Below are 17,781 nucleotides of genomic sequence, written 5' to 3' on the forward strand. Positions count from 1 at the left end.
CTTCTAAGATAAGTCGTAGGGTCAGTATTGCCTCATGTGTTCCAACATTTCTACGGAATCCAAACTGATCTTCCCTGAGGTCGGCTTCTACCAGTTTTTCCATTCGTCTGTAAAGAATTCGCATTAGTATTTTGCAGCCGTGACTTATTAAACTGATAGTTCGGTAATATTCACGTCTGTCAACACCTGCTTTCTTAGGGATTGGAATTATTAAATTCTTCTTGAAGTCTGAGGGTATTTCGCCTGTCTCATACATCTTGCTCACCAGATGGTAGAGTTTTGTCAGGACTGGCTCTCCCAAGGCTGTAAGTAGTTCTAATGGAATGTTGTCTACTCCCAGGGCCTTGTTTCGACTTAGGTCTTTCAGTGCTCTGTCAAACTCTTCACACAGTATCATATCTCCCATTTCATCTTCATCTACATCCTCTTCCATTTCCATAATATTGTTCTCAAGAACATCGCCCCTGTATAGACCCTCTATATACTCCTTCCACCTTTCTGCTTTCCCTTCTTTACTTAGAACTGGGTTTCCATCTGAGCTCTTGATATTCATGTAAGTGGTTCTCTTTTATCCGAAGGTCTCTTTAATTTTCCTGTAGGCAGTATCTGTCTTACCCTTCGTGAGATAAGCCTCTACATCATTACATTTGTCCTCTAACCATCCCTGCTTAGCTAACTCATTTTTGAGACGTTTGTATTCCTTTTTGCCTGCTTGATTTACTGCATTTTTATATTTTCTCCTTTCATCAATTAAATTCATTATCTCTTCTACTACCCAAGGATTTCTACTAGCCCTCATCTTTTTACCTATTTGACCCTCTGCTGCCTTCACTATTTCATCCCTCAAAGCTACCCATTCTTCTTCTGCTGTACTTCTTTCCCCCATTCGTGTCAATTATTCCCTTATGTTCTCCCTGAAACACTATACAACCTCTGGTTCTTTCAGTTAATCCAAGTCTCATCTCCTTAAATTCCCACCTTTTTGCAGTTTCTTCAGTTTTAATCTACAGTTCATAACCAATAGATTGTGGTCAGAATACACATCTGCCCCTGGAAATGTCTTACAGTTTAAAACCTGGTTCCTAAATCGCCCAGAAGTGTGCCTTGTGGCAGTGGTACCTAAACAGAATGATGTACTGTCCATCTCTACCACACACCATGTCAGACTAAGTTTAGAGTGATGTTTATTCATAAAATCCATGTGAAGTACAATGTCATAGCTGCTGCCAAACTAAGAAATCAGTTCCACGGATAGTACAACGGTCATCTCATTACAGTGGCTCCTGGCTCTGTGTCCTTGGTTGGTTGGGCTCATATGAATAGCACCTTGGTTACAGCTCTCTTGTAATCCATCGAGGACAGCGGGACAGCATCTGTACAAGAAGTACCAAATTTACCTGAGTACAAGACAACATCGATTTTTAAGATGACCCCGTCTTTTCCAAGAGGCTTCTTGAAAAAAATTTGTTTTTAACATATTCTGACTAATCAAAATTACAAGCTGTTTTATTGACATAAAGTATCCGCCTAAAAGTTACCTTTATATCTATTCTAAATTTATGCCACTTATTGATTGTCTGCATTTTGATTATAAAAGGGGAAATAAAATAAATGAAAACAAATGGTTTGCATTAATTTGCAGACCATTTTCTTTGCTACATTTTTCACTTACTATTTCGTCATCTATAGTACCATTATTTTTAATCATCATTATTCTCACAGCACAGTTGTGAGATTTATATCTTCATTGTCACCAATATTAGGCTGTTTCTCCCATGATTTCTGAGGTTGTGATTACCACGGGACCTGAGAAATTTTTGTCTGAATACATCTCTAATTGGCTGCATAGAACCAGCAACTGACACACTCCCTTTTACTCCCATCTTACTTCCATCATATGTTACAATAAGTATTGACAACGTTGCAGCAGAAAACACATATTAACAACAGCAACTAATCACAAATAAAACATTGCAACCACCATTCAATACAATTTTCGAACTTGTTCTCATCCTGCTATCTGCTGACATCTTTTGGTACTACCTCCATTACAGGACACTGCAATTTATTCTCACATCAATAATTACAGTTAGTTTTGTATGATTTATTTCATTTGTTAGACCTGCCCTCGATAAATTTTCCTTCTTGTTTCATCTGAATGTCAGCAACATATTCTAAAGCTGACTAAAAGCTGGCAGTGTTTTTACCTGGTATTCTAATAGGAAAACAGTGATTGAATTTCTCATTTACAACCCACTTAGTAAATCTTTACAGACCCTCATAATCAAATAAAATATTAGTCTGAATTCAGCAGTAATTAAAGTTTTTTGAAGGACAACATACCGTTTTTAAATGTTACCTTAACTTAAAAAGCAGCAAAATGTTTTTACACAGTATTGATACATCTACAAGAACTTTTATTGCAAACCTGTTCAAATATAACAAGAGTTTGTGAGATGTTAGAATTTGATGCTATTTTCTTTCTTTCACAAAATTGTCAAATTTAAGAGCAGTAGATTGTTGTATTGACAAGTTTATAATTTCTCATGTATGCCTTGCGCTACCACCATATGAATCAAATGTTATGTAATTGTTTGAGCAACATCAATACTTTATTGAACACTTCGGTGTATTGAAAAATCTTGAGCCTGTTCAAAATCGAGTTCATTTGCCCAGACCTGCTCTTTTGAATTCTTCAAAATAAATCTGCATGTGACCTCAATAGCCAAAGTTTCATCTGTGAATGTGAGACAATCCCTACAGACTCTATTAAACAATGTAAAAATTTTAATCTTAGCAGCCATAGTTTTAATCTGCAAATACAAGATAACACTATATTTTTCAGATGGCAAATTGGGAAAAAACCTCATCTTATAATCGGGTAAATATGGTACTTGAATAATGATGGGTAAAACTAGAAGCTGTATTGTAATCCAACATCATTTATTCAAAACATACTACCAGTTTCTATGCTATATTACAGTTGGAACCTGAAGATGATGCTTTTTGGCTTCGAAACTGTTAGCGTGTATTGAATAAATGACGTTGGATTACAATATAACATTAACAAATGGCATCGTAATAATCTAGCACTTAATTACCCCTTGCTCAAATTATCTTTTCACCTCCTATGAATTCTTCTATTGAATAGTAGCAGTCCTCTCACAGAATCTGTTGTAGCCTTGCTTTTAAAATTTGTGTCTACATATTAAATATGTTTTTGCCTATTAATTTGTTATATATTGTCATCCCCATATACTGTAGATTCCATGCTTATAATTTCAGCATAAAATTATTTTTATTTCTCATGTTATATGTATGGTTAAAATGAATCTCTTCAAATAACTTTTGTTTGCGTGTAAAAAGATTATAATTTCGTAAACAAGGGAACAGTTAGGATTAGTAGTTTCCAAAATAATGGGCAGCAAGATTCCATTTGCTGTGCAGTACACATGTATTTGACTGTTTTCTTTGGCAGTTTCAGTATTCGAGATACACTACTTGAACTTCCCCAGAAAAATATACCATATCTAATAACAGATTAAAAATAACTATGATAAGCAATTTTTCATGAACTCAAGTCAGTTGAATTTGCTGGTATTTGCATTGCAAATGTAAAACTGCATAGTTTATGTGATAGGAAGTCAATACGATATTGTCCACATTTAGTCCTAGGAATTCACCTGTGTCAACTTCTTTTTTAAGTTGATTGCTAAGTTGTATTTTAACTTCCACACATTTGGAATGTTTCGTTTTGAAATGTACCATATGAGTTTTCACAATGTTCATAAGCAAATCCAATTTGCTTATGATGGAGCTTAGAATTTTTTCTGTGTTACCATCTTCAATTAAAACAGAAGTATTGTCTGCAAACAGAACTGATGGGGAATTTATGTTTATGGGTAAGTCATTTACATAGACTAGGAACAGGATTGGCTCCAAAATAGAGCCTTGATGCATGTCTTGTGACACTGTACTCCATTTAGAGTAATAATTCACTGCATCAGAAGTGATAGTTACCATTTGTTTTCTATTGTGTTTGTATGATGTGAGCCAGTTCAGTGCAATGTCCGTAACGCCTATGTGCCTAATTTGTAGATAAGCAAGTCATAGTTCACAGAGTCAAATGCTTTTATGAGGTCACAAAAGATACCTGCAACTTTACTGCTCTGATCCAATGATTTGTGTATCTTTTCAATAAAGTTATTCACTGCATCCAGAGCGTTCATTTACTGGTTAAAATCCAAATAGCTGTCCTAGCTCAAGGTGAAGATCTTGTAGTCCTACTGAATAGGATGGATAAAGTTATGGGGGAAGAATATAATATGAGAATTAATAAAGCAAAAACAAAAGTAATGGCATACAACAACAACAAAATCAAGTGAAAGTCCAAGTTCATGTAGGCAATGAACTGCTTGAACAAGTTGATAAATTTACTTATCTGGACAGTAATATTACCAAGCAAAGGCTGCTTTTAACAAGAAGAAAAACATGTTAACATCTGAGAGCATCAGCCTTGAAATCAGGAAAAGATTTTTGAAATCATATGCGTGGAGTGTGGCATGCTTTGGGTGTGAAACGTGGACTCTCGGGACAGAGGAAGATCAGAAGCTAAATTCTTTTGGAATGTGGTGCTGTAGACTGGTGCTGTAGACGCATGCTCAAAATCTGTAGACGCATGCTCAAAATCAAATGTATCAATCAGGTCTCAAACGAAGTGGTTTTGGAAAGAGCAGGTGAGAAGAAAAGCTTCTGGAGTTTCATTGTTAAAAGAAGAGTGCAATTTACAGGCCATCTATTAAGACATAAAGGACTCCTGAACACAATCATAGAGGGATATATCGAAGGAAAAAGACCAAGAGGAAGACCACAGCTGAGGTACATGGATCAAATTGTGAAAGATGTGGGATGTAACACCTATAAAGAAATGAAGAGAAAAGCTGAAAGACACACAGAATGGAGACAAGCTGCCATTGTAGCTGTTCCAAACCAATCCTTGGATTGACCACTACAGAAGAAGAAGAAAATTCAAATTGGTTACTTTTAATAATATCATTTTTTACAATAAAATTTTTGATCTAGATTGCAATTACTTTTTCTAACACTTTTGACTAGATGTAGGATGATAGTCTCCCATGTCTTCCCTTCACCTTTTCTTGAATGGAGGTTTGACTTTGGCCTACTTCAAAACATCAGGAAAACATCCCTGTGAAAAGATTGGTTGAATGTTTTTGTTAGGGGAGGTGCTGTTGTGTCACACACTGTTTTAATCACTTTAGTGGGTATCCCATCCCAAGCAGCAGAGATTTTATTTTTGAATGATAATATAACATTTTCTACATCTTTTATTGTGAATTTTTAAAACCCTTAAGATAGTCAGCTTTTTGGTGCAGTCTAAAGGAATTTACTTTGCTCTGATACTCTGCTGCATCAACATCTGACTTTGCCACATTTATGAAGTCAACCAATGGAAAATCCAGGATAGAATGTAGCAATATTATCAAAAGGAAAATTGCCACTCGTCATATAGCGGAGATGCTGAGTCACAGATAGGCACAACAAAAAGACTGTCCAACTTTACTTTTTATAATGTTGCCACATTTATGAAAAATTCATTTAAACACTCTGATATTTGAGCCGGTGTAAAGTAAAGCTATCATCTACTTTAATCCTAAATACTGCATTACTTCTAACTTTAACACCTAACTCTGATTTGACAACAGACCACACTGATTTTATCTTACTTTTATGTTTCACAATCAACTTATTGTTTGCCATTTGTTTGGCTGCTTTCACAGTATTTTTAAATATGGCTTTATAAAGATGAAATTACTCAGTAAAAGTCTGTTTTAATTATATTTCAGTTCATTGTGGAGTTTCTTCTTCCTGGCACTAGAAAGTTTTATACACTATGTTTACCGTTTAAGTTTATTAGTTACTGTGTCACATGTTGTACTAAGTGGAAAAGTTTCATTAAACATTTCAAGGAGGTTATTTAAAAACATGTTAAAGTTACTATTACTCAAACTACAGCTGTTGTAAGGCCATTCAGCCTATCTGAACATATTTCTAAATGTAACAGAAATGTTTCATTGAAGTTCCTTTCCATATGCCCTTTGTTACATGAAATTTCTTTATTAATTTTTGGTAGTTCAATGAATAATGCACAGTGGTCAGAGATTCCTAAATCTATGAAATTTAAACATCTTCAATATGTAATTAGTTGGAATATTATCAGTACAGGTCTATGACTGTGCATTTACTCTAGTGTTTTACATGAAGTTTATTTTAGAGCCAAAGTTTTTCGTTAAGTCAGTAAATTTTTACATGTCATTGCTTGCAACTATGATATTATTATTGAAGTCGGCAGCTATTGCTATCATTTTCTTTTCTTTTTTTTCTCCTTTCTTCAATTGTAGCTTTTTCTGGTTCTCTATAAATTGAAAGTTCTGTGACAGTTAGGGTCCTCAACTCGATAACACCAGCTTTCAGATATACTCTCTTCATTCAAATGAATAAAATCATTTCTTATTTCATATTTTACATCAGAATGAGTAAGTATGCGAGGCAAGTTTACTTTGGAACCAAAGTTTTTCATTGACTTATTTGAAATTTTCAATTTTACTAAGAATTTTGATATTGTCAGATGCAAGCCTACATTCTTTGAGGCATATATCTTTGGTATTTCTATGTTCAGTTACAATAACTTTCTGACTTCTGTTGGAAGAGTCAGTTAGACTGTTTATATTCAAGTGCATTATGTAGGGATATTCTTTTCTATTTATGGTCTCAAGCATACTCTTTCTTAGGTACCATTTCAATCTTGCTATTTTTGTTACCAAATATGTTTCTTATCCCCATCATTTCCTATAAGTTCTTCCTATTTTTCAGAATTTTTTGTGTATCAGTGAACGTTTTACTAACCTATTTAAATGAAGAACATTTATCACTTAAAACCGTTTTCGGATTTGTAGGTACAACCCTTAGACCATTACAGTTTTCGTGTAGATCATGATATATTCTGTCTATATATCGGTCACTGACTGATCTTTTGTAGTTAATACTGCTCACCACGATTCTAGACTTTTGTACAGTTTAATGGCAGATCAAATTAAATTTCTTATTTCACTTGTAATTTCTTCTTCAGTGTTACTTGTAAGAAAATTTGTACCTATGTAGATGAAGACACCTCCTTTGTAATTCTTCTGAATTTTACTGAACTATCCTGTGAGGTATATATGTTGCTAAAGTGTTTCTTCAACTGGTGGTCTTAATTCCCGCACTACCACATTTTTCAACAGAGATCGCCTATGACAAAGAATTCATTTTTTGGCTCTGTTTTTCATAACTGAGACATTTCGAATTCTTTTTACTGTGTGTTACACTTGTCCACATTTTTAGGTATTGAGACTTTCACATGAGTTTCTTCCATAGATGCACCAGCCTCATTGTTTGACTAATGACTGTATCATTCCATCCATTTTGCTGTTATTTATGTCTATCACCTCAGCTGTTTTGGAAAAACATGTTTGCCATGTTTCATGCCTTGCTTATGCACTGTTAATTCTGTTTTTAAAAGTTCATTGTCACTACAAAGTACTTTAATAATTTTTTCCTGCAAATTCACTGTGGAAGCTAGTTTTGTGTTTTTGTCCTGCAAACTGTCAAACCATGACCAGTGAATATTGTCACTAATAAATTTTAAGCAAATTTTCTCACGTGTTTCATGAAGCCAAAAGTTGCACTTCACATATAGAACTCCGTTTAGAACCCAATTCTGACAGTTTTTACATGATGAACTATTTACTTTTGCCTGTTTACATGCATTGTGTCACAGCATTTTTCAGTGGGCGCCATCTTGTACATCTCAGTACTTATAATAGATGCTAACACTAAGTCTTTAAGAAGATCGTTGACAGCAAAAAAAAAAAAAATGCAGTGACCAACAACCTAAAATTATTTGGATTTGCCAGTATGCTGATCTTCAATTCATCAGACAACCTTTTGACATCACTACATAAATTGAACCTTAGCTAAAAATGTGCCTTCAAACAGCATAAAGTCCAGAATGGAATAACAGCAGTATTATGAAAAGAATAGTTTGCTACTCACCACATAGAGGTGGTGTTGAGTTTTGGACAAAAAAAGCACACATTAGCCACTGTCTCCTGCTGCTGTGCCCCAGCTATGTCCGAAAGACTTTTTTGTCCAAATGGTTAAATGCTTAGCAATCTTTCCATTGAGGTTGCCTGTGACTCAGTGCCTCCTCCATGTAGTGAGTAGCAATTTATCCTTTTTGTAATGTTGTTGTTAAAATTTCCTACTTGTTATGTTTTATTTACTCTACATTCCTAGATTTTGACTGATGAATGTACTCTGTATTTAAGTATCTTCACAAAAGCATTGGTAATATTGTTGTTGCAGGTAACATCTACTGCTAATCCTTCACTTATATTCACTGCTAGGTTTTTGCAGATTTTCTTATCATCCATCTTTAAATTTCAGAAACGTTGTAAAATGAGTGTCATTGGATCTTCCCTCATAAAGAAGTTTATCTAGCTACAGGATGGTTTAAAAAGGCCACTTGCTCACAGGGGGAATATAGCTCACCACCTATGATTACTTTAAGTAAGTCTTTTATTAGACCCTGAAGACAAAACAGTATGGATTATGCATTGCTTCATCCTTTAGTTAAAACATTTCAGATCTATTGTGTTGAGAAAAAAAAAAGGAATTTTCCTTTTGCAGTTGGTGTTTCATGCCAGATCATTGTATTAACTGTCTTAATTGCTCGCTGTCTCATACAGCTCATGATTATTGGGTGATCCAAGATAAAAAGAGAGAATGGGAAGTCAGTATTTTGGAATTTATTTCCAGTAATGAGATTTAAATTCCTCAAATTTTTGCAACTATTTCAATAAAAGTTTAAGTTTGTCACAATAGCAACATTTTTCACCAGCTTGTGCCACTGAAGTAGTTGTGAAATTGTTAATCATACATATTTAAATAGATTTGTTGGCTATTATTAATGTAAAATGTTACTGATTGTCTGTTAAATGCCCAGTATGCAGATGAGATGAACTTCTCAGTTAATGGAGATGGAAATGTACATAGCTGCGAACACTACTACACCACTCTCCAACTACTAATTTGAACAAGTGGTGTCTATCAGGAGGAAATTAAAGTATTCTGACACTCATTGTTTTTCACTTTTTATATAGCCCCATATTTTTCTCTGAGAATTGCATCAATTTGTTTCTGGTATGTTCTGAAGTACTAGTTTTTCAGTTATTCTTTTACTTTTGATTCATGTGGAACTGAACGTTTCTTTCACAAAAGATATTGTGTTTTTGGTAGTTTTCTATTTTAAATAGAGCATATTTTCTTTCATGAAAGATATTATCTTTTTGGTAGACTCCTATCTTGAAACAGGGCATATGTATTGATATGTTATAGACTGGAGTGCAGTGTCATTTTTGTCTGTTTGTGACCAAACTGTGAGCAATTAAATACTTTGATTGTAGACATCATATTTACTCATTAGCAGTTTAATATTTAATTCTGGGTAAATGTTTGTTTCATATTTAAGTGGAAATGCGGAAGCTCAGTCACTATGTATTTATGACGGATATTTTTGCAATCCATACACATGTTCTGAGGCATCAGGGGATCACAATTCACTATGTATTTATGACGGATATTTTTGCAATCCATACACATGTTCTGAGGCATCGGGATCACAATTTAGCATTGGAGGGCAGCGTGGAGGGTAAAAATCGTAGAGGGAGACCAAGAGATGAATACACTAAGCAGATTCAGAAGGATTTAGGTTGCAGTAAGTACTGGGAGATGAAGAAGCTTGCACAGGATAAAGTAGCATGGAGAGCTGCATCAAACCAGTCTCACGACTGAAGACCACAACAACAACATACACCAAGAAAGTGCTTGATATGAAATTTTAATTTTTCCCTTTTTTCAGGTTGGATTTATTAAACCTCACAAACAGGATTGTGCAGTTATATTTTGTGGCTATCGCTCTGGAAGTCACACTCTGCTTTCCTGTATTGAAGACATTGCAAATGAAATGGGTCGCTTAGATAAAGAAGGTTTAAAGCAAGCTGTTCTTGCCCTTGTACCTATTAGTGTTCTTTGTGGTAAGTATAACTGTATGTGAACTATTTATGGTGATGCTCTATTGTTGATATGTTTTGAGATAAATAATATACATTTCTACATGTAGAGTAAATTGCACAACATAATTCTTGATTCATGTCTCTATGAAATGTCTCCTGATAGAGAATGTCTGTGTAAATTGTGATAGAGTGGGGTCAGAAGTAGTGTGTTCCTCTATTCAATTCAGTTACGTTAAATTTATTATCAACCATTTTATCGTATACATGATGTAGGAACTGTCATATAGAAAGAGAGAGAGAGAGAGAGAGAGAGAGAGAGAGCGCAGTTTATATTTCTAACAATTAAAGGAAATAACTTTTTTTTCCCCGATTACACAAGTTTGGTGTCTTCCTTATACGTATAGGTTGAATGACAATAGTTCATGGGAATAAATCAAATGATACGACCTGTCTCTTTTGATGTGAAAGAAATTCATCAACACTGTAGTAACTCTTGCTTAATAATGGTTTATTTAATTCTTTTTTAAATTTATGTAAGCTTTGTAGTTTTTTTAATTTGTATATGCAAGGCATAGAACATTATTTTTATAAGATACATAACACTATTTTGATACAGTGCTTTTGAATGAATGTCTGCCTATTTCTGGTTTCATATGTATGTACTTCACTGTTTAGAGTAGAGAATTCTTGAAGTGACGTAAAAAGAATAAATAAATTCATAAATGAGTAAACCAGGGAGGGTGAAAAATTTTAATTCCTTAAATAGTTCTCTACGTATCTCTCTGTGTGCAACACTATCTTTTGGAGCTTGAAATAGTGTTTTGTAAATGCCTTATTCTCCCAGAATAGAATACCATACCATATAAGGCTATGTATAAAAGAGTAGTAGGCACATAATACTGTTTCAAAATTGCAGTATCTTTTAAGTTTTCTTAATGTACAACAGCAAGTACTAAGTTTTTTATTCGATAATTCAACATGTTTTTCCCATCTTAAATTGTTGTGCAACCATAGACCCAAAAATTTTGTGGAAGATGTTTATTCTATTATACAATTTCCTATCTTTACTTGTATCTTATTTTTTACTTTGTTTCTTATGTGTGTAAAATACATCCATGTGGTTTTTCGTTGTTTGTAATTAAACAGTTGTCCCTGAACCATTCTGCTGCCTCACTTGTTGTCGCAGTTATTTTTTCTTGGGTGTCAGCTTCACTCCATCCTTTGATAAACAGGGTTGTATCATCTGCAAAAAGTACTGATGCAGCTCTTGTTAGAAATTTGGAAAATCATTAACAAAAGCCACAGTGGGCTTAAAACAGAACCTTGAGGTACACCACAGTTAACTTACTTGTATGTTGAGTAATACTTTCTCCCATTTTGAGTTGTTTCGACACATTGATATTTGTCACACAGATGTGAGTTAAACCAATTGTATGCTTTCCCACAGGCTCCATAACACAACAGCTTCTCTAGCAGTAGGTCATTGTTAATGAGGTCAAATGCCGTGGATAGATCTAAAAATATTCAGCAGTTTAATTCATCATTATCTGCTGCAATTAAAACCTGTTCTACAAAGTGATACACAGTTGTATCAGTAGACCGGTTTTTCCTTAAACCATTCTGAATATTGGTAAGAATTTGACATTTGTTCAGGAAACTCAACAGTGTCTCATATATTGTCCTCTCAATAACTTTAGCAAAACCTGATAGCTGTGTTTGCATTATATGTACATCTTTTTTACAAAGTGGCTTTATTGTTGATTTTTTTAATGCAGAAGAGAATTCACCAGTTTTAAAGGATATATTATTAATATCAGTTAGTTCAGTTATTATTTTGTCTGAAACTATGTTTTATGACCCTATCAGGAATGCCATCACATCCACATGCCATTTTATTTTTCAGCTTATTAATTGCATTTCTTACTTCTGAATGTGTAACTAGGTACAAAAAGATTGTTCTTTCATCTACGCGAACTTTTATGTTTGTTACTTTGAGTTTCTCAAGCTCTTGGTAAGATTTTGAGCAGTGTTAAATAGTAGTCATTAAGGATATTAGCAACATCTTGAGGGTCTTCAACAACTTTTCATTCCTTTTTCATAATGGGACTTCTGTTTGTTACTTTGGATTTATCTATGTTTAGTTTATGACATTCCAAATGGATTTGGTTTTATTGCTGCCTTTTCTGATAATTAAGTCATTATTCAGCTCTTTTGCCTTATGTATAACCTTCCTATAGATTTTTCTATACCATCTAAAATGTGACTTCAGTGCTGCATTACAGTTTATAAGACTGCTAAGATTTCTTAGAGTGCATTCCTCTGTGATGTTACTGTCAGACTTTATTTTCAGTTTTCTGTAACAAAGCTATCATAGACTTGAGGTTTATTTTGGCCACAGTTTTTCTTTTATCAAGTTGACGTGTTCATTGTAGACCTGCATGACAAGTAGTGCAGCACTGTAAATAGGCATTTGCCCGTGTAAACTTTAAGTTGCCAGTAAGACGTAAACAACAGCTGTTTGTTAAAACTGAGAAACCAGCAATTTTATTTCTAATTTACTAATTTTTATTTGTCATAAATACTATTAAACAATGTAGTGACAGGTTGTTGTTACTGCAGTGTACAGATTATGTTTCTGTGATTTTCTTGTCTTATTTTTTATCCATATATTAACTTGGTCCATAACTCTGAAAGTCTCCTTCTTGATGGGGTCAATGGAACCTGATAAATGAATGGAATGGTAAGTCTTTGTCTTTCTTCCTCTCATCCTGGAACCTGAGTGATCTGCCCTTTCTTTTAAACTTTCCCGACTTTTGCCTCCTCGAGAAAGAATCTGGTTCAGATGCTTGTTGTTTGCCAACATATGAATTAAATGAGTGATTTATTATACGGGAGACTTGCCAAAATTATACTTAACTAAATTCTAGTTTTAGGGTATTTTGGTCTCATACACATTGACTATAAGATGTCATTTAATATTGCACATTACATGAGTACTGATCATTGTAAAAAAAATTCTTTATAGGTTTATGTTTTCCAGTGCCTTTTATTTTCTCTTGTTCAAATAATCATAATATAATTCAATAATTCCTCTACTGAGAAATAGCAGTTTTGGAATAGCTCGCTGTACACTTTTCTCTTCGACACATTATATTTGATCTTCACTTATACTTTTAGCTTTTAATTTTTACAAATCATCGTTCCAGTGATCTGTAGGCTGTCAATACAAAGTACAAATTTCTCTTTATTCCCAGTACTGAACATATTCCAGAAGTTATTTAATAAAAGTAGATCAGGATTGTTGTGTGTAAAAAGAACTAGTTTATATATGTAAAGTAACAGAACACTTAATGTGTTTAGATTGCTTAATAGTGGATAACAAGGCACTCTTGATCTTTCTTTGCACACATTGCTGAATTTTCCCCCCAGGGTCAGTATGCTATTAATGTATCTTGTGTTTACTGGAAAGATAAAGCCATAACTCACCACCAATTCAAAGTAACTGTGATATACCATTTTCTTGTGCGCACGTTAGTTGTGTTAACTAAGATTGCCATAGCAAATGCCAGGCTGTTTAATTTATTTGCCAAGTGTGCAATATGTGGTAACCTTGACAGGTTTCCATCCAGATACACTCCCAAGAATTGTACACAGTCTACTTCCTATAGTTTCTCATGGATGTGGAATATCTGATTTTTTTTAATTGTTTGGTTTTAAATTACATTGTTGGGCTTGTTAAATATTTAAATTATTTAAATTTGATCACTGTAGGTAGAACCAGGTATCTCATTTTTCTATGCTACGTATGACAATGTCATGTCTCAGACAAATCTGAAAGCAAGCTTGTTAATGAAATATAACACTTAGCACTGAAAACTTCTTTATTACAAACACCAGCACACATCTGGAACATAACTTAACTCCTGAAAAGAGAGGCTGCTATTTATACATACATAGAATATTCTAGAATGTACAAGCATAAGAAAATTCAGGAACTATCCGGGAATAATAAATACTAAATAACAAGTAACTGCTGGTGGTTGGGTTTTAACTGGTGACCCACAGCATGCCAGCCAGCAACACTAACCATTATGCCACAATACTTGCATACTCACATTCTAGTCATATTGTCATACCCTCTTCACTGTGATAAGCATCAGAGATAGCCCCTCCCATCAAAGCTTCATGATTTTCGAGCATTGGATCGTATTTCTTGTTATACAATGTTCTGTTTAATAATTGAAATTCCCCTTTGGCTGAGTTGTCCTTTCTCAAGCTTCTGTAGTTTTCTGTAGTTTTCTTCCTTGTGTTCAGGAGCAAAATCATTTTAGTGCAATGATGAGTGAGATTTCATCCACACTGCTGTTTTGTGCCAAAGGACTCCTTGAAAGGCAGTCAATGTCCCTGTGTTTGCATCCACTTTTGTATACCACTGAGACATCATATTCCTGAAGCCTCTGTGCCTGTCTTGCCAGTGAACCCCTACAGATACTTCAGGCTAGTCACCTAGCATAGAGAATGGTGGTCCGTCACGATGGTGAATGGTTTGCCAAATAAATTGGACACAAACTTATCGATAGCCCAGACCACCACAAGGCACTCTGGAGGGTACTCTGGAAGCATAAGCTGTTACTTTTTCAGTGCCTTCCTTTATTTGCACTAGAACTGCACCTGTCTTATAACCACATTGTATATGTGTAACATACTGTCTCCCCATTCCCATCATACAGTGCTAGAAATGGAGAAGAGGCTAGCACATCCTTAAGCTCAAAGGAAGATCTTTCTTGCACATTTTCCAGTAACATTTGACAAGGGACACATCTTGTTAAACAAGCTGAAACAGAACAGCCAGAGACAGTGTGTGTGTGTGTGTGTGTGTGTGTGTGTGTGTGTGTGTGTGTGTGTGTGTGTTTTCTAATTAAGGAGAACACCTTTTGGCCAGATTCTTCCTTGTTTAGTACTCTTTTTGTTGCGCCCGTCTGCGACTCGACAACTCCACTATATGGTGAGTAGCAATCTATCCATTTCATAATAATTTCATTATTCCATCCAGGATTTTCCATTGTTTGGTACATGTCTTCTGTGACACCCCTCATCAAGTATGAGCTTTTGTCAACTTCTATTGTATTCGAATTCATAATGCGGCATAGGCTCAGTCATAGGCTGTGTCATTTCCCAGGATGTTGGGCCCTGTTCCTCAATTGTTGTTCTCCTAAGTGGATTTGCTGTTGATTGTTACTTTTTTCATCTGTCCAGGTCAGGCAGGACGTTGTCCCAGCCATCGGGCTTCTATTCATTGATGTCAAACCACTACTGGATTGTGCCATCTGTAAAAATTCGGTTGCTAAACACATCACTTCATCTCACCTGCCATATTTGGCAAATCAATCAAATCCTTTCAACCATTTTGACACATCTTGATAAGCGCCTTTGGGCGCCTAATATGCAGCTGACTTCGTGCTGTTCTGGAATTCGTTGATATCCTGAATTGTCATGGACCTTGAAATAATGTACTTCTTCTATTATGGTTCCTATCTGTCTAGGCAACTGCTTTTACATTGCCTAATTGGAGGCATTGTAATGTAGATGTTTTGAAGTACCTATTGCCTCTACCAAACAATGTCTCATTGTTAGCACACTCCAGTCCAAATCCAAAACCAGGGTTGTTAATGAAAGTACAATACTTACCACTAAAAGCATGGTAATTTCTAACACTACAGTACATCCTGAACAGAACTGAACTTCTAGACAGAGAAGGCTGCTATGTATATGTATATTAAATATTCCAGAATATACAAACTCAAATATGTAAGAAAGTTTGAGAAACTTTGGGAAATGGTAAAACTAAGTAACAAATAACTGCTGAGAGGTGGATTTGAACTGGGGACTCATGCGTGCCAGCCAGTGACGCTAACTGCTAATCCACTGTGCATGCTACACAGTTCATGGCAGGGTTTTTTGAAATTTTAACTGCATTACTACATTCAGTCAACATGATGCATCATCTGCAAATACAGAGGGTGGACAAAAATATGGAAACACCACTAGCATAACCACATTACCGTAACTAATGTGTAGGAAAATCTTCTTTATTCAATACAGCTTCTAGTCATCTCAAGAAGGATAAACACAGGTTATGCATGGTTTTCAAGGGAATCTTATACCATTGTTTCCGCAGTGGTGACTTCTGGTGACAATGATGGAAGTGGACAGTGATCACACGCCCGTCTCTCTGACGTAGATCACGAAAGCTCAATAATGTTAAGACCTGATGAATTTGGTGGCCTGGGAAGATACAACGATTCATCCTAGCGATTGCAAAAACAGTTCCAGATGATGCGAGCTGTGTGAACATGGGCTCTGTTGTCTTGAAACACAGCATCACCATTGGAGAAACAGACATCGTACCATGGGATGTACCTGACTGGCAAAAATTGTCACATAATCCCTGGCAGTAATGCCACCTTGTAGAGTAACCATAGGTTCCATGGAACTCCACAGTATGGCTGCCCAAATAATCATCAAAATCCTGCCATGTTATACACTCTTTGGATGTGAACTCCTGCCAGAAGTTGGAAACGGTCTGAAACAAGACTCATCTGACCAAGTGACATTCTTTCATTGTTCCATAATCCAGGTTTTACGGCTTTTGCTTCACATTTTCCTGTTACACACAGTTGCATTGCTGATGACTGGTTTTGATATTCCAGCTCACCCTGCAATGCTCCGCTTCTGGAGCTCTCTTCGTGTTGTTTTGGTGCTGACTAGGTTTGCAGCTGCAACACTGATTTCTGCAGTGACTTTGGCAGCTGTCCTACTCCAACTTTCGTCACAATCCTCTTCAATGACTACATGTCATGATTACTTAATGTACACTTTCAACCAAATTATGACTTAAGTTTCTGCTTTCGCTGTATGTGATATAAATCTTTGGTACGGAGTCTCTTGAAACACCAAACACTTCGGCTGCCTTGGTTATGGAAGCACCCATCATATGAGCGCCAACAGTGTGTCAACATTCAAATTTATTTAGCACTCACAACTACACAAAAAACTGTTCTGTCAATGGCAAACACTTGAAATGTATTGAGGACATTGCACATGTGTCCATTGTGATCAAATTGTTCATTCGCTTGCGTCTTTGTCCCACAGTTTCCGCAGGGTTGGCATTGTTACAATCAGATTTGGCATGCTTAATCTGAAGGGGTGACCAGATGCCCTTCCTGCCACCACCCTGTACTCCCTGGGATGGAATCAGTTTACCCCAGCTGTCTGTCTCTATTGTAAACCATGAAACAGTGCATGTATCAAATGTCTGTGAGTCATGTAACTGAGGCGGGATATGGGGACCAGTCCAGTATTCACCTAGTGGGATGTGGAAAACTGCCTAAAAACCACATCCAGGCTGACTGGCACACCAGCCCTCATCGTTGATCTGCTGGGCTGATTTGAGCTGGGGCTGGCGCGCCTACCCAAGTCTAGGTAGCAGCGCATTAGCGCTCTGGGCTAACCTGGCTGGTCGCCGTTTATGGTCAAATACAACAGTGCAAGTGCAGGTTGGCTAGCATCTGCATGTGTGTTCAAGCATGCATTTCTCATGTTGTTTCCATAGTTTAGTCCAACCCCTGTAGTACTTAGTGGGAATTTG

At 35.7% G+C, this 17,781-nt stretch overlaps 1 protein-coding gene across 6 annotated transcripts in view; it reads left to right on the forward strand.

The window, feature by feature from the left end:
- Nucleotides 1-17,781, forward strand: part of LOC126272187 (cap-specific mRNA (nucleoside-2'-O-)-methyltransferase 2) — a 298,755-nt gene that overhangs the window by 255,530 nt on the left and 25,444 nt on the right. For all 6 annotated transcript variants that reach the window (XM_049974866.1, XM_049974867.1, XM_049974862.1 and 3 more), the window contains one exon: nt 9,980-10,154. In XM_049974866.1, the coding sequence (XP_049830823.1) occupies nt 9,980-10,154 (175 nt within the window). The remainder of the gene's footprint in view (nt 1-9,979; nt 10,155-17,781) is intronic.

This window comes from Schistocerca gregaria, chromosome 5 (assembly GCF_023897955.1).
Source record: "Schistocerca gregaria isolate iqSchGreg1 chromosome 5, iqSchGreg1.2, whole genome shotgun sequence".
NCBI classification, from domain to species: Eukaryota; Metazoa; Arthropoda; class Insecta; order Orthoptera; family Acrididae; genus Schistocerca; species Schistocerca gregaria.